Below are 26,993 nucleotides of genomic sequence, written 5' to 3' on the forward strand. Positions count from 1 at the left end.
TAAGATATTGCAGAGAGCAGCAACAATAAGATATTGTTCTGGAAGGCGGTGCATGACTTCCTCATAAAATACTGGGTTTGTAATCTGAAACTACAACAATATGGTACGATCATGGGAGTGGCAGACAACTTTTCAGGCACAAAACGTTTTTTAAAAATGGGTTGTGTGTGGAAAACATGGCTTCGGTGTGCTTTTGTCTGATCAATCCCATTTGACTTACAGCAATCCTGCAGTTAGTAAGGCTGTCCTGGTGGGGAGTCATAGTTTTCTCCTTCAAAGCCCTGTGCAACTTGTGAGTGTGCCAAGCGAACACCTCTTCCATCCTCTACCTCGTCATGCCTTAAGATGGCGGCTCAAACCCTTCCAGGAATGCCCTCTCTTATTTCAAGTGAGGAGGATGACAAGTGGCAAGTGGGCTTTGATTTGGTCCTTTGATTTGGGTGGGGATTCAAACCCTGGTCTCCAGAATCCTAGTCCATCACTCTATCCACTACTACACCACCCTGGGTATCCATCACAGGGTTTTTCTTCCTGATGTCTGTAATATAGATTATTTTCTTTGCCTCTTCTCTGACAAAATTTACTCCCCTTATTATATGGATTAATACACACCCCTGACCTGTTTTGTGATTTTTATACTGACACTGAATTTAAGTTTGATATTTTCTTATATTCTTGCATCTGTGTTTTGATTTTTGTCTATTAAATAAATAAATAAATAAATAAATAAATAAATAAATAAATAAATAAATAAATAAATAAATAAATAAATGCCTATTAATATAGTCTAGTTCCCAAGGTGTTTCCTTTTTAAAAGAGATATTCTCAAGCCAGATCTCAGCTTCGGCCTTGTTGCAGAGGAAAACGCTTTGTCCAGACTTCTGAAGAAAGTCAGAGGAATCTGCATAAATCAGTTGTGATAGGCAGTGGGAAATCTTGTCAAGGTATCCGGGGCTTGCATAGTGATTTTTGAAGCTTTATTATCAACAAGGGTGGAGGGCGGGGTTTCACTTAACTGGGTCTTGTTTTTGGGGTAGAGCTTATATTTCAAGCACCCTGAAAAATCATACTAGGGTTTTTATTTTAGGTTAGGTCTTATTTTCAGGGAAACAGGGTAAATATTTTCTGACAAGTTATAGAGCTCATTACTACAGTGACAAAAATTCAGTTGGTGCAAAATGTAAACTGAGAGAAATATAAGCATAGGGAGGCAAATGACATACACACACCACCTTTCTTTATTACTATCAGAGCCATGCACAGTTTAAAATTATGGACGTATATGAAATATAGGTATAATTGAAAACAAATTAAAATGTTAAGACTATTTTTGACCGAAAGTGGGATTGACTGCCTAAAGGAAAGCACTGATTTGAGTATGGTAATTCTCCTTACAGCAGGCGCTGGCATTAAGAAAGCTCGCCGTGGAAAGGGGCGATGCAGCTTCTGCCAGTCAAACCCATGCACCCCCCCTCCTCCCGCCAGCTGGGTGACAGGATCAGACCTTCCCGGTCCTAGAGAGGCAGGAAACGTGGTGCACAACTTGGGGCGGGGAGACAACAACCAGCCCAGCCCCCCTTGCCTCTTCCAGGAGGGGAGGAGAAGCGTTTCCTGGTAAGGAGATGGGGGGGGGTCACGCTTAGAGGGCAAGAAGGGTAAAAGAGGTAAAGGGGCATCGGGACGAGGGTAGAAGGGAAAAAGAGGAAAAATTAGCATATTTTTTTGGGGGGGAGATCTTTTCCCCGACCTACCCTTTCGAATCATTATTTGGGGCGCGGGGTGGGGTGGGGAAACGATCCATGCAATCCTGGGTCCAAAGTGGTGCTCAGCTCCTTGATTTCTGCTGCACGATCCGCATTGAGCCAAGCCCCCGTTTTTGTGGGGTTCGGATTGAAGTGGTTGGGGGAGCAAGAGAGGTTGAAGAGGGGGAAATCGGTGCTTAGTAGGAGGCTTTGTTTTGGATTGCGGTTCCGATCCTAAGAAGTTTTTTTTTATGGGCTTCAGATTAGGATGAGGAAGAAAGTGTAGAAATGTATCCTTGGCATGGCTTGGTTTGTGGGGGTCTGGGGTGGAGAAGGACGCAGGCGGTCTTTCCTCTTAACGAACCAAGAAGAGTTATTTTTCTCTGTATACTAGTAGTAGGACAGGCAGTAGATTAGGGGTCTGCTGGTAAATGTCTAGGGAATTCGCACTCGATCATCAAGAGTGATTGATTCCATCATGGTTTAATAAAGTCAGTGACAAGATAGTCTGTTGGTTCCCAAACCAGGCTTTGGAAATCAAGAAAGTCTGTGGAAGGAGACTCCAGAGAATATCCTTCATTAGGACCCTCTGAAAAATTTACAAAATATGCCTTAAACTGCGTGTCGTTTCGATTGCGCAATCGTCCTACAACCACCCTTAAAATCTTAAGAATTACCCTGGTGAGGAGGAAACAGCCTTGAGGCTGCCCATATACTGTATATCATAACAATCATTCTTCTTGTTGTCTAGATATTCGGTCTTACTTCCAGTGGCTTCAAGGCAGTGTATGTTGCTATTCTCCATCTCACTTTAGCTTCCCAACAACACTACAAGGTAACTTAGTTTGAGAGTATATGACTTTCACATTTGAACCCAGATCTCCTGAATCCTAATCCAAAAGCTTGAAGTAGGAACTTGGGTTGCTTTTTATTTGCCTTCTAAAGCTGGAAAGATTGCTCCTCAGTTTGATCTTACTGCTCCTCAGGTTTAGTGAGCCTTTATCTGGATTCCTCTGTTGTAAAAGTGAACATATACAGTGGTGCCTCGCTAGACGATGATAACCCATTCCACTGAAATCGCTGTCTAGCGAAATCATTGTCTAGCGAAAAGCAAATCGGTGTCTAGCGAAAATCGGTTTGCGAAGCAGGGACCGAACATTGTCCAGCGAAATTCCCCCATAGGAATCACTGTTTTGTGAATCGCTATAGCGATTGCAAAAAGCCAATGTCTAACGAAAAAACTGTCATGCGGGGTAACTGTCTAGCGAGGCACCACTGTAATGGCTGGGGAGCTCAATGGGTTAAGTATCTCACTGGGGAGCCAGAGTTTGGGAGCAAAGTTCCCCACTGTGACTCCTTAGCAAGGGCTGGACTGGATGATCCATAGGGACCTTTCTCGCTCTGCAGTTCTAAGATTATCATAAAAGCCACCAGCTCGTAGCTTTTCCATCTTTTGCAGGGTTAGCAGCCCAGTGTTGCTGAGACAGTGGGTTCTTCTCTGGTCATGCGAGCTTTGTTTCTGCCAAGCCTTAGAAGCAGAACTTGGAAAAGTTCCCTTTTTTTGGACTACAGCTTCCAGAGTCCCTAAGGTGGCATGACCCACAGAATTTACACTATACTGGCCCTAGAATATATACGACATGAGGTCCTCATAGTCCTGCTGAGACTTAACTTGAGCAATTCATAGAACAGCCTTGCAAAAGGAGCAAGTATTATAAGGTCCTGCCAACCTAGCAGTTCGAAAGCATGGAAATGCGAGTAGATAAATAGGTACCACCTCGGTGGGAAGGTCACGGCCATGGCATTCCGTGTCTAGTCACGCTGGCCACGTGACCACGGAAACTGTCTTCGGACAAAACACTGGCTCTATGGCTTGGAAATGGGGATGAGCACTGCCCCCTAGAGTCAGACACGACTGGACTAAATGTCAAGGGGAACCCTCTCTCTCTCTCTGTGTCTCCCTCTCTCTCCCTCTCTCTCACATACACACAGATATGCACACAAATGTACATGCACACACTGGCTTGCATGACACGATGGAAGGGAGTTGTCCACCTCTCGTTTCAGCCCAGAAATCAATGAGTGTGGAGTAGGAGGTTTGCTCTGAGCTGTAGCAAATAAAAAAAATGTGTTCCTTCGCCAAGCCCTGGGAAGGATGAAAAATCTGATGTGCTGAGGCTGAGAAGGTGCCTTTGGTTGTCCAGCAGGAGAAGGGTTTGAAATCAGATGAGGAGCTTCTGTGGGCCACATCTGGCCTAGAGTCTGGAGACGGCCTCCTTTATGCCTCCTTTGTCTTCCTCACAGGCAGTGCAGTGGCATTAGAGCAGCACCCGTCTGGATGGTCTCATCTTCCCTTTCGAGTGGAAAGCATAACCATGAAGACACCTCAGGTAAAGGAGGGATCAAAAGAGAGTTACGGATGGGCTCCCTTTCTTGAAGGACCATTCTCATTCTCCATATCTCAGCCCCCCTCGGATATGGTTGTTTTTGATCTTATCCTCATCTCATCTTCTTCATGATCAGTAGCAAGAATACAGTTTATTGATATATTTTTTTCAAAGAGAGAATCAAAAGAGTCATACGCTAACGAGACACAAAAATTTAGAATAGAAAATATTACAGCACATCTGTCATGAAGAATCATACCTGCCACTGATCATCTGACATAACGCTGATACTTTTTGGAAAATCTAACATTGAAAACAGGCCAAAGAAATATTTGTAATCTTTAAGGTGGTAAAATACTTTTTGTTTTTGGTTCAGTAGATTGCTATGGCTACATACAGTCAGCACACACACATACACACATGTATATATGTATACATTGTGAGCGATGGAAGGAAAGTGAGCCGTCCTCACAAGTGTCAACAGAAGAAGGAGGCGGAGGATGCGCTGTGGGAGAATTGATAAAACTAGATGAGGAAGAAGGGGGCGTCAATAAAGCCATAGAGGTGTTCCTAGCGGAGAGGACGAGAGACTGGGGGGAGGAGTCAAGCGAGTGGAGATGGGATGAGGTTATAAAGGAGGGGAAGGAAGAAAGGGGGACAGACAGAGAAAAGGAGGAAAAGGGCACCCAAACGAGAGAGACAGGAGCAGAGAGGGAAAGAATCGCGACTCTGGTTAAGAACTTTCTCAACCTGATGAAAGAAGACGGCTTGCTGCCTCTGCCTAAAGAGTTGAGTCAGGCGGGAGTCCGTGAGTCCAAAGAGGGATGGAAACCGGGAGGGGGTATGGCTTTTCGCCCTACGATGGACAAGGCAACCCCTGGTGGTGTCAGCCCTTACCTACCCAGATTGGAGGGGTCGACCGTGGTCCATCCCTGTTGCAGGACTACCTGCTCAGTTCTGACTGCGTCGGTCGCGAACCCGAACGCAACCGTTCGTTTTGGGGTGAGGAAACAATGAAACATAAAGATGTGGCGCCTGGGACTAAACCCAAGAAGTATAACTTGTTAACAGACGAAGAGTTGCCGGACCCATTCGGTCCAGAGTTATCTGATGTTAAAGTTAATAAAACCAATCCGTTTTTGACTGTTACATCGACTCCGGCTATTATTCCCGCCGATTCCCTTGGTCCGCCCTCTTCAGGAAAAGAACCCAATCACAGTGGCGCCCAACGTGGGGCGGACCAATGGGGAGGCAGGGAAGAAATGACGAGGATGTTGAAGACCATAGAGAGGCAAGAGAAGATGATTGAAAGTTTGACGGAACAGCAAATGTTGGTTACCAGACACATGATGAAGCTGGGGATGGACGATGAAAGAACCCCAAAGAACAATGTGTTTATAAAGAATGGTCTAGTGGCCGGCCCTGCCCCCATCAGGATACAAAAAATGAGTGCTAGCGATGATCCGGAGGCGTATCTACATACATTTGAGCGCGTAGCGGTGGCTGCAGGGTGGCCTAAAGAACAATGGACTTTAATATTGGTACCTTGCCTAACGGGACTATTGCAAGAAGTGGTAGACACCCTGAGCCCCCAAGAAGCCGCACAATACGAATCCGTAAAGACAGCGATTCTAAGGACTCTTAATTTGACGGAGGAAGCGTACAGGAAAAGGTTCAGGGAGCTTAAGTGGAAACCTGGGGTGCATCCACGAACCTTAGTGCAAAGAATGAAAGCTAACATGACTAGATGGATTAAACCAGAAGACAAATCTAAAGAACAAGTCATGGAGGCGTTTGTGTTGGAACATTTGGTGACGACTTTGAGCGGGAATCTGAAAGGGTGGGTGCAGAAGAATAACCCGAAGCAGTTGGAAGAAGCCATCAAGCTGATCGAAGACTATTGCGCCTCAGAAGAAGCAATCAAAGAAGGTCCCGCCTTCTCAGGGGAACGCGGGAGACCTCGTGAGAAGGCGGGGACGCAGACACAAGGCGGCGGAGTGAAGAGAGGGATGGACGTGCCAGGAGGAGCTCGTCCTCGCGGGCGCCCCTTCGAACCTATGGGGCCGAAGCCAGTGCGCCCAGTTACAGTGGACGACCGCGTGTTTGGGGGGCTTGTGTGTTACGGCTGCGGGACCCCGGGCCACGTGCGTCGGGATTGCCCTGGGACAGACTGCTCTTGGGTAGGCGGATCGAATAATACCCAAGAGAAATCTGGGAAACAAGTAGGTTGGGAGGTGGTTGCATGGGTGAATGGGGAGAAGAAACAGGCGCTAATTGATACAGGATGCGGCAGAACCTTGGTACGGGACATAAAATTAGAAGGGGTGGAAGAAGGGTTTACAGTGAAGTGCATACACGGAGACTCTAAGACCTATAAGACGACGTGGGCCGAAGTTAAAGTTGGAGAGGAGAAACGGAAAATGAAAGTGGGGATTGTTCCAGGACTTTCGAGAGAAATGTTGTTGGGAAGAGACTGGGTGGGTGATAGAACATTAGCCGAATGTAAAGAAGTGATGCAAGGAGACTGTGTTAAAATTGAAGTGGGAGATGATTTCTTGCAGGAGACAACACGCGACCACATGCGTATGTTGCAACAAGATGACGCCACGCTACAAGAACACCTGCGAGCCGCGCGTGAGGTGGGCGAAGTAGCTGGGGGAAAAGAGGGGATGATTTTGGACAGTGGGCTATTGTATAATGTGACAGAAAAAGGGGAAAGGAGGTTGGTGGTTCCACAGAAATGGCGTATGGCGATTTTACATTTGGCCCATGATATTCCTATGGCGGGGCATCTAGCATATGATAAGATGAAACCCAGGATTGAACAACGGTTTTGGTGGCCAGGAATGGGGAAAGAAATAGAAAGTTATTGCCAGACATGCCCAGAGTGCCAGAAAACTCAAGCCAAACCCAGACCAGGAGCTCCCTTAGTACCCATGCCCCTAGTGGATCAGCCCTTCCAGAGAATAGGGGTGGACATTGTGGGGCCCCTTCTCAAGTCGGCGGGGGGCCACACACACATTCTGGTTATTATAGACTATGCTACCAGGTATCCAGAAGCGGTGCCCTTGCGGTCCACAACATCTAAGGTGTTAGCTCGGGAATTGTTACAAGTCTTTACCCGGCTGGGCTTTCCAAAGGAGATCTTGACAGATCAAGGCACCAACTTCATGGGACAAACCTTGAAGGAAATGTGGGGATTATTGGGAGTAAAACCCCTCCATACAGCAGTCTATCATCCTCAGACTAATGGATTAGTGGAGAGATTTAATAAAACACTTAAAGGGATGCTGAGGAAGTTAGTGATGGAGAAACCGAAAAGGTGGCACCTGCTAGTAGCGCCATTAATGTTCGCAGTGAGGGAAGTTCCACAGGCATCCACGGGATTTACGCCTTTCGAGATGATGTATGGTTGGAACCCCAGAGGTATACTAGATTTGGTCAAAGAGAAATGGGAGAGTGGGAGAGATGAGGTACAAACGAACGTTAAACATGTCATAGAGATGAGAGAACATTTGAAGTTAGTAGCCTCCTTGGCGAGGGAAAATTTGGGAAAGGCCCAAGAAGGGCAGAAACGGAGATATGACGCCAAAGTTAAAGCAAGACAATTCGAACCGGGACAAAAGGTTTTGTTATTGATGCCAGCAGCTTCATCAAAGCTATTCGCCACTTGGCAAGGGCCTTATAAGGTGTTGAGAAAGATAGGAGAAGTGGATTATGAGATCTGGATGCCTGACAAAGTTAAAAAGAAAGGCATCTTTCATGTAAATTTGTTAAAGGAGTGGAAGGAGAGAGAAGCGTTATGGGGGGAAGTAAAGGACGAAGAATTTGGCCCGGAAACGAAGGATTTTTTGCGTCAAGGAGTAGAATTAGATTTGGGAGAAGAGTTAACTGCGGAGCAAGAGAGGCAGATGAGAGAGATAGAACACCGATACAAGGAAGTTTTCTCAGGAAAACCGGGTAACACCACGTTAGTCGAACATGCAATCAACACGCAACCACAGGTCATAGTCAGATCAGGAAGTAGGAGCTGGCCTAGACACCTGAGGGAAACTATTAATAAAGAGATAGAAGAGATGCTGCAGCTGGGCGTGATTGAACCATCTTATAGCCCTTGGAGGAGTTATCCGGTAGTGGTACCAAAACCAGATGGGAGTGTCAGGCTGTGCATCGATTATCGCAGGTTAAATGAAGTGTCCAAATTCGATGCTTACCCGATGCCAAGAATTGATGACTTACTAGAACGGTTGGGAGGGGCGGAGTACCTCACCTCATTAGACCTGACCAAGGGATATTGGCAGATACCCTTGAGGCCAGAAGATAAAGAAAAGACAGCATTTGTAACACCTAAGGGCCTTTACCAATTCTCGCGTATGCCCTTCGGGTTGCATGGGGCAGCGGCGACGTTTCAACGACTGATGGATAAAGTGTTAGCCCCCGTAAAAGATTTTGCCGGAGCTTATATTGATGACATACTCATATATAGTAAAAGCTGGGAGGAGCATTTAGAGCATCTGGAGAAGGTGCTACAGGTGTTGCAGGAGGCTCATCTGAAAGTTAATCCGACCAAGTGCAAAGTGGCGCGTAGAGGGGTGAAATTCTTGGGGTTTCAAGTAAAACAAGGTAGAATACAACCGGTGTCAGACAAAATCGACCAAGTGACTGCTTGGCCCGTGCCCAGGACAAAAAAGGAAGTACAGAGATTTTTAGGGCTAGCAGGTTATTACAGGCAGTTCGTTCCCAACTTTGCCCATATTGCGGCTCCCCTAAGCGATTTGACCAGAAAGAAGAAGGCAAAAATAGTTCATTGGGGAGAAAAGGAGACCGAAGTTTTTGAGGAATTGAAACAGATTCTAGCTGAATTGCCCAGTAGATATGCTCCAGATTTTTCCAGGCCTTTCATAGTTCAGACTGATGCTTCAGACCGAGGAGTGGGAGCAGTGTTATCACAAGAGAAGGACGAGGTAGAATTTCCAGTAATGTATTTAAGTAAGAAACTTACCCCTAGAGAGCAGAAGTATTCAACTATTGAAAAGGAGGCTTTTGCGGTTAAATGGGCTATACAGGCTTTAAGGTATTACTTGTTAGGAGCACCCTTTACGCTCATCACAGACCATGCCCCATTACAATGGTTAAACAGGATGAAGGATGTGAATCCCAGGTTGACCAGGTGGTACCTAAGTTTACAACCATTTACCTTCACAGTGAAATATCGTAAGGGAAGTGCCCATGCTAATGCGGATTACTTTTCCCGACAGGGAGAGATGCTACAGCAAACCGAAGAGAGGACGGCCCACTCCTCAGGGGGGGCGTGTGAGCGATGGAAGGAAAGTGAGCCGTCCTCACAAGTGTCAACAGAAGAAGGAGGCGGAGGATGCGCTGTGGGAGAATTGATAAAACTAGATGAGGAAGAAGGGGGCGTCAATAAAGCCATAGAGGTGTTCCTAGCGGAGAGGACGAGAGACTGGGGGGAGGAGTCAAGCGAGTGGAGATGGGATGAGGTTATAAAGGAGGGGAAGGAAGAAAGGGGGACAGACAGAGAAAAGGAGGAAAAGGGCACCCAAACGAGAGAGACAGGAGCAGAGAGGGAAAGAATCGCGACTCTGGTTAAGAACTTTCTCAACCTGATGAAAGAAGACGGCTTGCTGCCTCTGCCTAAAGAGTTGAGTCAGGCGGGAGTCCGTGAGTCCAAAGAGGGATGGAAACCGGGAGGGGGTATGGCTTTTCGCCCTACGATGGACAAGGCAACCCCTGGTGGTGTCAGCCCTTACCTACCCAGATTGGAGGGGTCGACCGTGGTCCATCCCTGTTGCAGGACTACCTGCTCAGTTCTGACTGCGTCGGTCGCGAACCCGAACGCAACCGTTCGTTTTGGGGTGAGGAAACAATGAAACATAAAGATGTGGCGCCTGGGACTAAACCCAAGAAGTATAACTTGTTAACAGACGAAGAGTTGCCGGACCCATTCGGTCCAGAGTTATCTGATGTTAAAGTTAATAAAACCAATCCGTTTTTGACTGTTACATCGACTCCGGCTATTATTCCCGCCGATTCCCTTGGTCCGCCCTCTTCAGGAAAAGAACCCAATCACATACATAAATATATATTTTCCTTTCTTTTGAAAAATCATATTGATCAGTAAAGCTGTAAAATCTACTATGTTTCTCACATGACATCCTGAATGCTATCCAATAAAATCAGATAAAAACCACACATTAGAAGATGACTCCTTTTGAATAGAGAATTTTTCCTTTTAGACAGTGACATCCTTCAAGGAGGTGGCTGTGTATTTTACTACGGAGGAGTGGGACCACCTAGATCCCGGCCAAAGAGTTTTGTACAAGGACGTCATGCTGGAGAACTACAGGAATGTGACCTTCCTGGGTGAGTAGACCTGACTTTCTATTTACTTAATAGGTAACAAAGAGTTGAATATTTATGCCTCGCTACAGTACTTTCTTTTGTCCCCTCTCTTGGAGGCATGCCTTAATGTAGTGAAGGGGTCTGAGTGTCTTGGGGAGCCAAGAGGAACATCTTTAGGGATCCAGATGCCATTACAAGCCTGGACTCCTAGCAGGGTCAACCAAAGTGGAATGACACCAGGCTAAGATGCATTCACCTTCTTCTGGGTCAATGGTCACATCAACAGAGAAAATTCTGGAGGGTTGTTACTGGGCAGCCGCAGTAGTGGAACAGGACATTCTCTGTTGTACTTTGGGCAGAAGGCTCTCTGGAAAATTATGATAATGCTAGGAAAGTTTGAAGGCAGACACTTGATTTTGCAAGAGCTGGGCAGGACTTTAGTGATAGGATATGCTGGAGGTCTCTTATTCATAAGCCCTTCATTTCTCTCCATGACAGGCAAAATAATGGCAACACAGGAAGGTTCTGGGTCATCTCCATTTGGCGGTGGAAGGGAGAGAAGTGCCCTGCAGCTGTCCAAGGTAAAGGAAGAACCTTTCCAGAGAGATGCACGTGGAGGGTTTGAAAGTCTCCCTGTGTTGGCAGTGTGGATGGGATTCTGAAAGGGCACCCCTCCTTTTTATTTGGGGGGCCTGCAGCATCACCCTGTAAACATCAATGTATTACACTTCTTGTCTGCCATTCTGCTGTACAATTGGCAGGAAATGTGAACGTTACCTACAGTCATGCCCTGCTTTCCAAATCCCCCGTTTAATGACGAATCCACTTGACACTGAGGTTTTTGCAATCACTTTTGCAATCTCAAAACGATGGTTTGAATTGGGTTTTTCCGCTTTGCGATGATTGGTTCCCTGCTTTGGGAACCGATTTTCGCTTTACAAATATCAAAAACAGCTGATCGTCGGGTTTCAAAATGGCCGCCGGCTGAAGAACATGCCCCCCCCCGCTGTGCTTAGGGACAGATTCCTTGCTGCACAGGCATGGAAAATGGCCGCCCCTATGGAGGATCTTTGCTGGACGGTGAGTTTTCAGCCCATTGGAACACATTGAACGGTTTTCAATGCATTTCAATGGGCTTTTTTTATTTCGCTTTACAACGTTTTCGCTGTACAGCGATTTCGCTGAAATGAATTAACGTCGTCAAGCGAGGCACCACTGTATTTATAACTTGCCCTTGCACACTGGAAGTTATTGTGCTTCTGTCCAGGACTCTTTCTGAGTAGAGATTCCCCACCCCTACCCCCATTCTGATTGCAGCTGGTGTCCTTCCAAGAGGTGGCTATATATTTTACCCAGGAAGAGTGGGAACTCCTGAATCCGGGTCAACGAGCATTGTACAATGAAGTCATGCTGGAGAACTATGGGACTGTGTCCTCTCTGGGTAGGATTCATTTTCCCCCACCCTTTATCAATAGGCACTGAAGCGCTGAGGTCCTTTTCTTGACCATTTGCCAATCTGGAGGTTTTCGGCCCTCCAACCTATCCTGATTCTGATTTGGCGAATGGTTTCCTCCAGATTTCAGAAAGTTTTGTATCTGGTATGGCTGATGGCCTTGTCAACACTCTGGGTTGCTGGGGCAGAGGGCAGAAATGATCCCTGGTGGTGGACAAGGTCTACCCTGAGTGATCTCTCCTGTTGAACAACATCTGGGTCGCTTTATAGTGGAGAGCAATCTAGGAAATTGGTGATGTGTTTACAATGCTCCAACACTGGAGGCATTCAAGAAAAATGTAATTAATTTTAAATATTCCTGCATTGAGCAGGGGGTTGGAATTGATGGCCTTGTAGGCCCCTTCCAACTTCACTTGTCTATGATTCTATAATATAGGTAGAGGAAAGCTAACAACAAATTTGATCAGATGCTACCTAAGGGGCTCATTATTGAACCTGCTTTGTGATGATAGTGAAGGCCATTTGAGATGGGCACGAATCACGGTTCGTTGCAATGCCCACACAGGTGTTCTGTGGGCGCCAGATGCTTCCCTCCCCCACCAGTGCATGGTATCCATGGAACACCTCAGTAGGCGCCAAACCAGGCTGAACCACAGTTCATGCCCGTCTAACAGTGATTCGCCTTGTCCACCACAGATAAGGACAAAGCACAGTCCGTCTCGCAAGGCAGTTCAAACATTGAATATGGAAATCCAGAGAAGTGGTCACGGCTGCAGCCAGTATACAATGTTCCATGTCCTAGATCCACTAAGGCTTTTGAAGTTGAGCCCTCTTATTGCATCCAGAACTTCATTTGGTCAAATGCTCAGAAGATACATCATCCAGTAGCTGCCAGCGTAAGGCATGCTTTTAATCGCTGGTGTTCTCTCAGGCTGGAAGGGGACTTTGCCTCTTCTTCTAGGACAGGTCTTCCTCCCTCTCAGGCTGAGGTCCCTGAACCCTAGCCTTGAAGGTCCAGGGTCTCTGATGACCTTCTAGCCCTGGACTTTTGAGCTGGTCCTTGGAAAAAGATGATGGCCAAAGAATTGTGAGTTGTTGTAGGTTTTTTTTCAGCCTGTTTGGCCGTGTTCTTAAGGTTTTTCTTCCTAACGTTTCGCCAGTCACTGTGACCGGCATCTTCAGAGGACAGAAGTCAGAACTCGTGACTGTGCTCTGATAGCTCTTGGTGTCAGTGCATGACTGTAGTAGTGAACTGGGTGTCAATGAAGAAACTGAAATATAATCCAGACAGGCTAAAGTTACTGTAGGGGTGAACAGTTTTCTAGAGACTGATCGTATTGGCCATGATGAGAAAAATAATTTAAGCATTCCCTAGCTTCTAGTGTAGGTCACCTGCGGATTGGTTTAATGGGTGAGTAATAACATCAGTCAATAAATAAAAAGATGGATTAGTAGCAGGCGGGCTCCAAATGGCTGAATACTTTGTAATTTCTTTCTGTGTTTCTTTCTTGGAAAGAAATTCCCAAACCAGACCTCATTTCCTGGCTGGAAGTAATAGACGACCCATTTGTCCAGGACTCTGAGGAGCAGAAGCGATGGTCAAGGACCTGCTTAGGTATGTGTTATGGGACCACCAAGGGCATTTTGCAGTTTTTTCCCTTTGTGGTTATTTCTTTGTTTGTTTTATTTTGAAGTGGTACAAAGTGGCAACATGCACCAATATGAAATTAAACGTTTGTGCTTTATATATGCATCTGTAAACAAAATTGCCTTGGTACATGTTCATAAGGTGGATAATACAGAGTCTGAGTTACTCTAACCAGTGCTGGGGAATTATATCTGGAAAAAAATGCTATGATTTGTGACAATTAGTGAAAAAGGCTTTGCCTTGTTCAGGTGATTTATCCATAAAAGTAATCAGCCAAATTTTGAATGCCCGCTCTGATATGGAAATAATCTTGCAGTTGTCTGGTGTTGTGTGTAGTAGACAGAGTGACAGAATAGAACTCTGGAGAACAGGGTTCAAATCCTCACTCAGCCATGGAAACTCACTGGGGGAGTGGAACTGGTAAAACCTCTCCTTAAATATCTCACTCGCCCTGAAAGCCCTTTGGGGGTTGCTATAAATTCTGATTTGACAGCACATAACTAACAGGAACGTGGTGGCACTGCGGGTTAAACCACCAAAGCCTCTCTGGTGCAAGGTCGGAAGACAAGCAGTCGTAAAATCGAATCCACGTGATGGAGTGAGCTCCCGTTGCTTGTCCCTGTTCCTGCCAACCTAGCAGTTATAAAGCATGTAAATGTGAGTAGATAAATAGGTACCACCCCGGTGGGAAGGTAACAGCGTTCTGTGCCTAGTCGTGCTGGCCATGTGACCACAGAAACTGTATATGGACAAAACACTGGCTCTTCAGCTTGGAAAACAGGGATGAGCACCGCGCCCTAGAGTCAGACACGACTGGACTAAATGTCAAGGGGAACCTTTACCTACCTAACTAAACTTCCAATTAGCAGCGGTCACTGCTGGTCATGCATCAAGTGTGAAACCAAAAACATGTCTCAAATCTTGTTAATTAGCAGCACTTTACTGCGATTTACATGATTTCACAGAAGGATGCATAAACTGCCACAGGATTTTGGACTAAGTATGTGTGACTACTCTGGATTTATCCACAGTCCTGGGTATGTTTTCCTTGATATAACACTAATCCCAGGGTGCCTTCTGAAAACTAACTGGTTGTTGATAAAACTATTATCAGCTGATCATTCCAGATGTTAATGATCATTGTCAGTTTGAGAACCCATCACAAATGTTATTGTCACTGTATTTTTGCTGTTTTACTTGATACCTCCCACCACCGCATCCACTGGGTACATAAACCTGTGGCCCTCCTCACTCTTACCCTCTATGTGCCTGAGGAAGTGGATTTTAAGATTCACCCAATTATTTTACTGTAATCTTTGTGGATCAAGTCTACTTCTTCAGACACCCTTTATTTTGGGAAGATAATAACGACAGGTGATAATGCGTACATGCAAATACCTTTTTTGTGTGAACATTCAGAGCTACACCTCTTATTTTTTGTGTGAACATTCAGAGCTACACCTCTTATTAAAGATGCTTAACATTAGAGCACTGAATCATGCAGTGTATGGAAAAGTTACTTATTTGGTTGTCAGCTCCCAGAATATTCAGGGCGTGCTGGTTGTGATGGTCTAAGAACTGTGTTTCAGAAAAAGCAGCTCAGCTGCATTGTGGAGTAACCTCAAGGTTGAAATCCTTGGTTAGCTATGAAACCTTGTCCTAGACCACTGATTCTTAACCTTGGGTTACTCAGGAGTTTTGGACTGCAACTCCCAGAAGCCTTCACCACCAGCTGTCCTGACTGGGGTTTCTGGGAGTTGCAGTTCAAAAGCACCCGAGTAACAAAGGTTAAGAACCATTCTCCTAGCCAATACTTCTAGTTGATCCTACATCACATGATTGTTTTAAAGATCAAAGTATAAATAAATCACATTTGCCACCCAGGGCTCCTAAGAAGATATTCTGAATAAGAACAGAGTGACTAAAACATTTAAACCACAGTTGCTCAAAGTCTGATACTGTGAGATGACATTTAAAGCTTTCCACTTTGTATAGGACAGTGGTTGCCATGCTTTTTCGACTTGTGACCCCCTTTTCTAATAGCCAAGTAACTTGTGACCCCTCCACCACATATACATAAAACGGCATTTGTAATGGGGTAAAGGCATCCCTAGAAAGTAGAGGCTTCTTTCTCCCCCAAAGGGCCTGTTTCTCCTATATATAATAACTTTAATATCTGGTTCCAAAAGATCAAGGAAGAAATTATTTAACAAGAGCTACAACACATGTAGAGGGACACCTCCTCCAGAAAACACTTTGCAAACCCCTTGAAGGTCCAAACCCCTCAGGTTGGGAAACACTGGAATAGGAGGTGCTTGCTTTAAAGGTCTGTTGCCATTTATTGTTCTTTTTGTGTGTGGTCATGGTGGGGTCATTCCTTTAGAGATGCAAGTAAAAGGATGTTGCTTCTCTTCCCCCCCCCCCCCAAATCAGGTGATCGTGAGTACAGTGAGAATTATTGGGAGCTGGCTGTGTTGCCTTTGGGGATTGAATCCTCTTGTTCTCAGGGGACTGACCCTTCTGAACTCCAGATCTCACAAAAAGACCACAGAGTAAAGAAAATGGAAGAGGTTTCGAGCTTTTCTGAGATGCTGAAAAGTTATCTAAAATTAAGTAGACATTTCAGAATCCAGACAGAGGAAAAGCCATATGACTGGATGGAGTCTCCAAAGAGTTTCAGTGACCATGAAAAAATCTACAAACAACTAGGAATTGGCAAAGAAAGGAAACAGTATAAATGCACTGAGTATGGAAAGAGCTTCAGAAACAGTTCAGACCTTACTGCCCATCCAACAACGGACATACAGGACAAATCCCATAAATGCATGAAGTGTGGGAAAAGTTTCCATATGAGCTTCAGCCTTACTTTCCATCTAAGAACTCACACAGAGGACAAACCGTACGAATGCATGAAGTGTGGAAAGAGCTTCAGGGATGGCAGAACACTGGCTGACCATCAGATGACTCACCCTGGAGGGAAACCATTTAAATGCACAATATGTGGGAAAAGCTTTGCTCGGAATTCACACCTTACTAGACACCTAACGACTCATACACGTGAGAAAACCTACAAATATATGCAGTGTGGAAAGGATGGAAATGCAGATTCTGGCACAACTTGCCATCCAAGGACTCACGCGGGTGAGAAACCTTACAAATGCAACGAGTGCGGAAAGAGTTTCAGTCAGAAAGGGAACGCCAATAAGCATCAAAGGGTTCACACAGGGGAGAAGCCCTATAAATGTAAGGAGTGTGGAAAGACCTTCAGAGAGAAAGGACACCTTAAGGTGCATGAACGAACTCACACGGGGGAGAAACCTTATAAATGTATGGAGTGTGGCAAGAGTTTCAGCGACAGCGGACCACTGACTAGACATCAAAGAACTCACACAGGGGAAAAACCATATCAGTGTATGGAGTGTGGCAAGAGTTTCAGTCAGAAAGAACATCTCAAGCTGCATCAAAAGAGATCACATGGGGAGAAACTGTATGAATGTGTGGAATGTAGCAAGAGCTTCACTAAGAAAGGGCAGCTGAAGGAACACCAAGAGAAGTCACACAAGAGGGATGCCATATAAATGCAGGCAGTCTGAAGGAAATTTTAGGGAGAAAATAAATCTAGTCAACCTCAGTTCACTTGCATAGGAGGAGGGAACATCAAAACACAGCGTGTGGAAATAACTTCCATGCAAATTTGCCTTACTTCTCTCAAAGAAGTCCCCCCCTCCATGGAAAAAAAACTGTAAATGAGTATAGAATAGGAAAGAGTTTTACTGGCAGCATAGCTAGATCCAGATGTAGTTCTAGGTGAAAGTTTAGAAAGAAATTATTTTTTAAAAAATTCTTCGTAGGATTATTATTTTGAAATGTACAGTTCTGTGTTTTTGGACTACCAAGTCCTAGTAGCCTGGGAACTGTGATACAAAAATCCCCACACATCTACACACCTGTAATAGTCAACAGGTGCAGCAATTTACAGGCGACAGTATTTAAAATGGGAGTGACCATGAGAGGTGAAGATCTTGTGCCAGCTGGAAATTTAATTTAATGTTATTTATTTAAAATATTTTTATCCTGCCTTTCTCCTTAAAAAGGACTCAGTTTTAACATATTCCTAATGGTATAAATTTTTTGTAGTCCAGCGTCCACTTGAGGAGGTGCCTGAGGCACTGCTTTTTCACTAATAAACACAAAGGAGGGAGGAAAATGGGAGAATGGTTTAACCAAAAGTTGTCAGAATTCACCTGGGTCACACTAGGCTCTCCCACTGAAATTTTAAATAGCATCGTCTGAGGGTTGTTCTCCCACTGGTTTCTGGCTGGCATCAGTAGGCCTTGTGGTGATTTTGCATGAGTACTAACAGGAACAGAAGTGTTCATGAGGTCTGTTCCCTGTCATGATGTCTGTGTTCCGTGACTGATTTTGCTGGTGAGCAAATGTTTTGTATTCAATAACTCTTTGCCGGGAAGGACAGATTCGCTCTTCTAGTTCTTTTATCAATTTATTTTTAATAGACAAAGGCAAACCAAAAATCCACACATCTAAAAATACATTTAAACATCTCATAGAAGAAACTTGAAAAATCTACATACATAGTACTTCCCACTGTTCTCCTAGTTCTAGGAGAAAGAAATATTATCTGGTATTCTTATTGTATATTGGCTGGTAAATGAGCTTTGAAGTGATTCAGACTGAGATATTTAGGGCGGTAAACATGAAATAAAAAAATGGTCTTTGTTTTGTTTACAGGCTGCCTTTTGCCTAATAAGTGGCCCCAAGGTGGTTGACTTAAGCTTTCTGCTCTCCATTCTTAAAAGTCTCCATTTGACCCTGTTGGGCATGTTTTCTTTGATTCTGAGATCTTTGCCCAACAGGAAGTGCTGGCTCAATGGTTTAGGTCTATGGCTGTGGAGCCAGAGGTTGGGAGTTCAATTCCCTGCTCTGCCTCCTTGACATGGACTGGATTCGATGATCCATAGGGTCTCTTCCAGCTCTGCAATTCTGAGATGATGGTGGTGGTGGTGGTGGTAATTATAGGATATCTGCTGCTTTCTCCCAACCTAAGATTTCCAGACTCCTCTCAAAGGCATAGGAGGCTCATGCAGCTGGAATAAAGACTGCAGGTGAAAATTGTGTCCGACTTGATTGCACCCACTCCCTGCTTCCCTCTTGAAAAATCATCTCTTCCCAAGTCCACCACTCTGCAAATGCCTTTCTCCTCATTTGCTCGCTCTTGAATTCCTGTTTTGTCATCTGAATGCTAATCTTTTCCTTTCTCGATTTCATGGGTTGTTTGGATTCTTTTTCTACAAAGGAAAATGAGCATTAAGAATTTAAAAGAGGCCTTCTCCCCCTCTCGCTGAGATCCTTTTCTGTGTGCTGACACCTTGGGCTATAATCTTTCCTTATGAAAACCCTCATAAGGTTCTGGCTTCTGTGGGCTTTGGGGGAAAGAAACCACAGGATCCATTCTTATTTTTTAAAAAGAATTGGGCTGAAGAGAGGAACAGCTCTTCACTAGAGATGAAAAATCCTTTTCTTGTCCTGCATCTCCTCCTCATGCTTTGGCTTGAAGCGCCACAGCTCCACATCCCTGGCCATACTGGGGAAGGAAAGAACATCTCTAGCAAATCCTTTCCTTAGTTAAAGTTTCTATACATATTATAGTGGAGTCTCAGCTTACATATGGCTACACTGAAGTACTTTGCGACCTCCATACTTCTCAGGCCACAAAGTTTCACTTCGACTTGCAGCCGGAGAATCGACCTACGGACCTGAAGAGGGAGGCAGGGAAAGCACCAAATTCAAATTTGGCGCTTTCCTCGCCTCCCCCTTCCAATCCGTAGGCCGCCAATCTGCCTCCGGATGCTTTCCAGGGCTTCTCCGCCGCCATGGGAGGCCTCTTGGAGGTCCTCCCCCACTGCCAATAGTGCCTCTGAAGCACGATCGGCGGCAGGCGGGGACCTCCGAAAGGCCTCCCATAGTGGCAGAGAAGCCCTGGAAGGCATCCGGGGGTCCGCCGCTGCTGGGAGCCGAGCCACGCTGGGCAATCCCGGCCATGCTCGGACTCCTGGATTTCCCCCGTTGCTGCTCGGCTCCCAGCAGCAGTGGCAGCGGGGGAGGTCCAGGAGTCCAAGCATGGCCAGGATCGCCCGGCATGGCTCAGCTACCAGCGGCGGCGGCGGCCCTCTAGATGCCTTCCCCACCACCATCTGAGGCCTCTTGGAGGTTCCCCCCACTGCCGATAGTGCTTCAGAAGCACTATCTGCAGCGGCGGCGGACCTCTGAGAGGCCTCAGATGGTGGCGGGGAAGGCCTCCGGAGTCCCCCCCCCCCCGCTGACACAGGCTTTCCCAGGGTGGGCTGAGCCTACCAGGGGACCTCCGAGAGACCTCCGCAGCAGCACTGAAGCCCTCAGAGTCCTCCAGCAGCGGCAATGGTGGTGGCGGGGGTCCCCTGGAAGGGTTCCGAAAGGTAAGGTTTAATTTTGAAATTTTCATTTTAATTTTTTTTTGGGGGGGCGGGTTACAGATTACAAGGTTTTCAATGCATTCCTATGGGAAATGCCTTTTCGACCTACAGACACCGTCGAGGGTCCACTTTACTATGCAACACACCATAGACAGATAAAACTTTATTACGATCAAAAGACGAGCAACACACCTTGATAATTTTCTCTCCCCCAACGTTCCCTATGTGAGCAAAATCTTAGAAAAACATACTTCAATTTTCCTTCTTTTTTACATGGCCATTGACCCAGACAAGAAATCAAAAGACAAGAGTTATCATAACCCTCAACCAGAATTCATTAGGACTTTATCTAGCTCCAGGGAAGAAAGCTGTGGTAGGAACCACGCGACAGCACTGACAGAACAGTGGCAACTCACTAGTGGCAACGGCATCAAAGGGCCATCATCCTCTCCACCACCTTAGGGAACTGCTGGCCATCCACACAATTCCCTCCCATTAGTCCTGAAGGGAGTAACAACAGACAGTTATTTTTGTTTTTTAAATATATAGTTTAATATTACAATTATTTTCCTGAACAGAGTAACAAGAAAGAATATGGTGGTATTTTTAATGCATACTTTCTCTTGCTACAAGTATCCAACCCTTCTTCACCAAGGCCAGGAATGGCAAAAAATCCAGGGAAAATATACGACAATATAAGATGGTTGGACAGGGTCATCGAAGCTACCAACATGAATTTGACCAAACTCCAGGAGGCAGTGGAAGACAGGAGGGCGTGGCGTCCTCTGGTCTATGGGGGTCACAGAGTCAGACATGACTCAACAGCAACAACGTTCCTAGAGAGGCAGGATGTTTAAAGGGTGGGGGAAGAAAATAATTAGCGCACCTCCTTTAGTCTTCCGGGGAGGAAAGCGGAGCGTGGGGTTTGCCTTGGCGAAGCCGCTGCTTGGAGAGAAGGCGAGGAACTGGTAAAAAAAAAGTGGGGTCGGCCGTGGGATGATGAGGGAAAGAAAGAGAAAATGACCCCCAAAAAAGGCCTGAGGGAGTTTTCGAAAAGGTTTTTCATAGTGACTTGGTAGCCTGAGAGGGTTGTGTTTTTTTTTAATTTTTTTTTTTTTTGGTGCTCAGTGGCTTTTAAATGGGTGTTGATTTTATTTACTGTTTTTAATATAATGCTTATTTTATTCTTTGTTTAACATTTGTATACTCACTGTTTTTAGCTTTTAAATACGACCTTTTAATTGTTGCAAGCTGCCTTGGGTCCTTTTAAGGAGAAAATATATATAAAAATATTTTTAAAGTACATAAATGCAAGAAATAAGGTGTCTTCCCCACCTTTTTCTTTTTGGGATCTTTCCCAGGGAGCTCTTCCTTGAGTCCTGGTGCAAAAACCGGGCTCTGGACTTCTGTTCCTCAGTTCCATGGCCAGTTTTGGCATTTCTCCTCCTCAGTTTCTTGGATGCTTTGGAACCTGCATAAAATTATTTTAAGGAATTTTCAGGTGGAAAGGACTTCCCCGGAGCAGGGCTGCTGTCAGGCTGCTCCGTAGCTGCCAATTGTTTCTCTCTCTATATCCAATTCTTTTTCCTGCCTCCCCCCCAGTCAAGTTTCAGTTAAAGTTATAGTGTTAGCGATGGAGCCTGTCAGAAGTGGACAGTCAGAGTGATGTGTTCTGTCAGCTAAGTAACCAGTTAGTCAGAAATGAAGCTAATTAACCAGTTCCACTCAGTGATGTAACAAGTTAACATTTTCTGTCCTGCCTGGTGTAGCATAAGGTTTATAAAGGCTTACGCTCAGAGCGTATGTGCTGTGTGTCTTATTGCACCATCGATTTTCTGACAAATTGCATATACATTTTATTTATTTAAATAATTTCCCCCTCCCTTTCTACTTAAAAAGGACTCAAGAAAACAAAAGGCAAGGGTTAAAAAGACAATACTTAAAAGCTAAAAACAGTTAAGAATATATAAACAGTAAAAACATATTACAAAGCTCTGGTTGGAAAGAGTGAATGATAAAATAGCATTTAATAAGAGGTTACAATTAAGTTGTCACCCAGGGTGGATTTGATTTTAATCAAATTATTTTACGTCTGTCTCCTTTGTTGTCAAGTCAGAATCAACTTATGTTGTTTATTCGTTAAGTCATGTCTGACTCTTCGTGGCCCCATGGACCAGAGCATGCCAGGCCCTCCTGTCTTCCACTGCTTCCCAGAGTTGGTAGCTTCGATGACACTGTCCATCCATCTCGTCCTCTGTCATCCCCTTCTCCTCTTGCCTTCACACTTTCCCAATATCAGTGTCTTTTCCAGGGAGTCTTCTCTTCTCATGAGATGGAGCCTCAGTTTTAGGATCTGTCCTTCTAGTGAGCACTCAGGCTTGATTTCCTTTAGAATGGATAGGTTTGTTCTCCTTGCAGTCTAGGGGACTCTCAAGAGACTCCTCCAGCACCACAATTCAAAAGCATCAATTCTGTGGCAGTCAGCCAAATAATATAGGTTATTTCTAGATCCTCCTGCCTAGTACTGCTAGATAGCTCAGTGGTTTAGGTCTATGGCTGTGGAGTTAGAGGTTGGGAGTTCAGTTCCCCTCTGTGCCTCCTCGATGGGCTGAACTTGATGATCTATAGCAGTGATGGGGAACCCATGGCATCCATGCCACAGCTGGCACTCAGAGCCCTTTCTGCGGGCACGCAAGCCATAAGTCGCCGGTTCACTATTCCCCCCCACCCGCAACCAAACCTGAGAAGGCGGCTGCAGCCACGGTGCTGGCGCTTCGACAGGCAGCGGGCCAGGATATGGAGCAGCTGGCGCTGGCGGCGGATCTGGAGTGGGGTTCAAGGCACTGCCATGCCCAGGATTCTCCCTTCCGATGCCACTTCCAGTTCTGGCGCCCACTAGTTTCTTTTTTCCAGTTTGGGCACTCAGGCCTAAAAAAGGTTCGCTGCCACTGATCTATAGGGTCCCTTCCAGCTCTGTGGTTCTAAGGTTATTACAGCGGTGCCTCGCTTGACGAGCACACCGTTTAATGATGAATTCGCATAGCGACCTGTTTTTTGCAATTGCTAATGCGATCGCATTGCGATGTTTAGATAGGCTAAACATTGCATTGCGATGATCGGTAAAAGTTTCGCTTACCGATCTTCGCATTGCGATGTTTAGAAAACAGCTGATCGGCGGTTCCAAAATGGCCGCCGGATCAGCAAAAAGGCCACCTGCAGCATTTTCACGCCCTGCCCTCGCTTACCGGGCAGCGAAAATGGCGGCCGGATGGGGGAATCTTTGCTTACCGGTGAGTTTTCCCCCAATAGGAATGCATTAACTATGGGGTTCCCCCCCCCCGCATAGCGACGAATCCGGATAGCCACATTAACCCTGGAACGGATTAACGTCGCTATGCTGGGCACCACTGTATTTCTTTTCTCTCTTCCCTTTCCCTTCAGAAGAAAACAATTTGAACATGTCTCCCTTTCTTGTGAGCCTCCTACCACGCTGACAGCCATTTTTATTTTCTCATCTTCCTTGTTCCCCCCCCCCCCCCGGCAGCTTTTTCCTTCATCCCTTGCTAAGGTCTCATCACAGACAAAGGGAAGATAAATTCAGTTAATAGTTCAAAGGACCCAACCAGTTCTTCTGTTTTATAGTTAAATACGTTAGGACGCAACAAAGAGTGTAATAGAAAATGACACAGGACTGTGAAATACCATTTCTTTACAGCTTCGGGAAAGCTAGGCACCCCTTACAATAATAGAAGCTGTGAAACCTGTATCTGATGGTAAGTCTTCCTGCTGTACTAGGTCTCTTTTCTCCAAGGCACCTGAAGGATAAGCTGTCCACAGACCTAGGTTCTATTCTCCCTGTTTACAAGGCACCAGAGCAGGACCTGCAGGAATCTTTGAGACGGCCCAGCTCATGCTTCTTTTCTCTACCTCATAGGCAGTGGAATGGCAACAAAAGCAGGCTCTGGATTATATCCTTGTTGTGGTGGACCAGAAAGAATGGCTGTACACCTGATTCAGGTAAGGAAGGGAGTATCCGTGAAAGAAGCAATGGAACAACCTCGGTGCTCCCCTCGTGTTTGTTGCTGAAATAGTACCTTTCTTTTCAATACTTTTGTGAGGACTTTTCTGAGTTTCTCATGACATCATGAATTCTACAAAGGAAGAGTAAAGGAATAAAATGTTTGCAAAGCCACCCATTTATGGTTTGTCGTTGCATTGTAGGAGTTTAGCTGTTTGCTTAGGAAACTATATTGGAGAAGGAATGTCCTTCCTTTTTTTTTTCTGGCAGCACATGTCCTTCGAGGAGGTGGCCGTGTATTTCACCCAGCAGGAGTGGGATCTCCTAGATCCAGGCCAAAGAGCTCTTTATACGGAGGTCATGCTGGAGATCTACAGGATGGTGGCCCCCCAAGGTAAGGACAACATCTGTGCCACATCTGTGCTCCTTCTGTTCCCCCATTTTTATGCTGCTAATTCAGGAGAGAGAAGTCTGTTCTCAAAGCAGGGTCAAACTCAGCAGAAGCCAGGGACAGGGTTCAGCAGCCCATAGAGGGTAGGTACTAATTTCAGGGAAGAGCAGGGCCAAGATGGCAGGGTGCGTCCAGAAAGCATGTAGTCCAGAAAAGGACAAAACAGGTTGATCTTGCAATGAGAGGTGGGAGTACTGGATCTGTCTCTGAGTGTGGCAATGGGGTAGAGCAGTGGTTCTTAACCTTGGGTTACAGTTTTTGGACTGCACCTCCCAGAAGCCTTCACCACCAACTGTGCTGGCTGGGGTTTCTTGGAGTTGCAGTTCAAAAACACCTGATTAACCCAAGGTTAAGAACCACTGGGGTAGAGCACAGCTGAGAAACAAAAATAAATTGCAGTGTAATTCGGGCAAGACAGAGACACTTCGTCATGATGAAGTGTACTCGGCATATTCTATAGGAGGTGATACACAATCTCTAGGATTCGGTTTATAGTCTGTTGTTGCGTTGTTACATGCTGACGAGTCACCTCTGACATGACAGTCGTATGAATAATGTCAAAAAAAGTCCTGTGCTCAGTAACCTTGCTCAGTTCTTTTAAACTGAATCCTGTGGCTTCCTGAAAGATACTGAAAGAGAAGGGAGTTCAGGATGGCTGGGAATTTCTTAAAAGGGAGGTACTAAAGGCATGATCTAAAACTATCCCTGTAAGAAGGGGAAATGGGAGATGTCTATAAAGAAACCAGAATGGTTAGCTAAAGAACTTTCAACGGAGTTAGGTGTTTTAAAAAAACATGTGCTTGAAAAAAATGGGGAAAACACCAAAGAGGAATAGAAGCAAATACAGTGGTGCCTCGCTTTACTATTGCCCCACATTACGATGAATCCGCTTAACGATGATCTTTTTGCGATCTCAATTGCAATCACAAAACAATGGTCTGAATGGGGGAATTTCGCTTTGCGATGATTGGTTCCCTGCTTCGGGAACCGATTCTTCGCAAAACGACGTTTTTTGAACAGCTTATCGGCTGTTTCAAAATGGCCGCTAGGTGATTAAAATGGCTCCCCGCTGTGTTTAGGGATGGATTCCTCGCTATACAGGCACCGAAAATGGCCGCCGTATGGAGGATCTTCACTGGACGGTGAGTTTTTACCCCATTGGAATGCATTGAACGGGTTTCAATGCATTTCAATTGGGTTTTTATTTTCGCTTTATGATGTTTTCGCTTAACAGCGATTTTCCTGGAACGGATTGTCGTTGTTAAGCGAGGCACCACTGTAGCCAGTATATGTAGGTAAGAAAAGCAAAAGTGCAGAAGGAACTCAGGCTTGCTGGGTAGATTAAAAACAATAAAAAGGGCTTTTTTAGTTATGCCTGCCGCAAAAAGGAAAAACAAGGAAATGATAGGGTTGCTGTGCAGAGAAGATGGCCAACTACTAACAGAGGACAGGGAAAAGGCTGATTCTTTTTCGTGGCCTCTGTGAATGCACACAATAGGGTTCCGTGTGCACTTGCACTGGACTCCTCGGAATATTCTAGAGCTTAAAAAGTAACATTGATTGAACGTTGCCCTTATAGCGCATGCTCCGCCCGCCTCAACCCTCAGTTCCACTTTTACCACCATCACGTTAGGAACTTCTCGTGCTGGAGCTTTTGTTCTCTCTTCATAATTTGTCTTCGGCTTAGACTCAGATTGTTTTTTCTGACTACAATTTTTACCTTTACTCGTTGCCCTTCATATTGGATTTTATTTTTGATCACGGATTGCTAGACTACGATTTTGGAATATTCCTTCATGGTTTTTCCCACACTTTTCTATTGGCTATTGACCTCTGGACTGGCTATACTGTGTTTTCCTCCAGTATTCTGTTTTGCATTTGGTATTTTTGAGGTAATTGTTGACAACTTTGGACTGTTCTTTTGTGTGGAGAAGATGACCAACTACTAACAAAGGACAGGGAAAAGGCTGAAGTTCTCAACACCTTCTTTGCCTCAGTTTTCTCCCAAAAAGGAAAATAATACTCAACCTGAGGGGCGAAGGACAGGTGATGTAGTGGGGGAAGGCAGAACCATTGGCAATAAAATTTGAGAATTCTTGGAGAACAGGAGAATTCCCACAGACTGGAGGAGAGCAAATGTCCCTATCTTCAAAAAGGGGGGAAAAAGAAGACCCAAATAATTATCTCCCAGTCAGCCTAGCATCAATTCCCAGAAAAATTCTAGAGCAGATCATTAAACAGACCGTTTGTTATTACTTAGAAAGTAAAGCTGTCATCACTAAAAGTCAACACAGGTTTCTCAAAAACAAGTCATGCCAGACTCATCTGATCTCTTTTTTTGATGGAGTTATTGGCTTGATAGAAGAAGGGAACACTGTGGACTAGACAGTGCTACTGTTTGGTGGATTTGTAATTGGTTAACTGACTGAACCCAAAGGCTGCTCACCAATGGCTTCTCTTC

General features: G+C 45.3%; 2 protein-coding genes across 8 annotated transcripts in view; both read left to right on the forward strand.

The window, feature by feature from the left end:
* The first annotated feature begins 784 nt into the window (after window positions 1-784).
* LOC110091469 (uncharacterized) overlaps window positions 785-26,993 on the forward strand; it is a 31,860-nt gene continuing 5,651 nt past the window's right edge. The window contains exons 1-8 of one of the 7 annotated variants that reach the window (XM_078388486.1): window positions 801-1,614; window positions 4,047-4,132; window positions 10,387-10,513; window positions 10,991-11,073; window positions 11,810-11,933; window positions 13,462-13,560; window positions 23,998-24,080; window positions 24,352-24,475. In XM_078388486.1, coding sequence (XP_078244612.1) covers window positions 4,118-4,132; window positions 10,387-10,513; window positions 10,991-11,073; window positions 11,810-11,933; window positions 13,462-13,560; window positions 23,998-24,080; window positions 24,352-24,475 — 655 coding nt within the window. In that variant the 5' untranslated portion in view covers window positions 801-1,614; window positions 4,047-4,117. Of the gene's footprint in view, window positions 1,615-2,501; window positions 2,578-4,046; window positions 4,133-10,386; window positions 10,514-10,990; window positions 11,074-11,809; window positions 11,934-13,461; window positions 13,561-16,026; window positions 18,340-23,997; window positions 24,081-24,351; window positions 24,476-26,993 lie in introns of those variants that run through there. The other 6 variants (XM_078388488.1, XM_078388487.1, XM_078388485.1 and 3 more) reach the window with 6 other exon arrangements.
* Window positions 4,167-10,152, forward strand: LOC140705774 (uncharacterized). Its single transcript, XM_078388490.1, has 2 exons — window positions 4,167-6,768; window positions 9,388-10,152. Exons 1-2 carry the CDS (start codon window positions 4,954-4,956, stop codon window positions 10,018-10,020), a joined length of 2,448 nt encoding a protein of 815 aa, XP_078244616.1. The 5' UTR covers window positions 4,167-4,953; the 3' UTR covers window positions 10,021-10,152.

The sequence above is a fragment of the Pogona vitticeps genome, chromosome 2 (genome assembly GCF_051106095.1).
Source record: "Pogona vitticeps strain Pit_001003342236 chromosome 2, PviZW2.1, whole genome shotgun sequence".
NCBI lineage: Eukaryota > Metazoa > Chordata > Lepidosauria > Squamata > Agamidae > Pogona > Pogona vitticeps.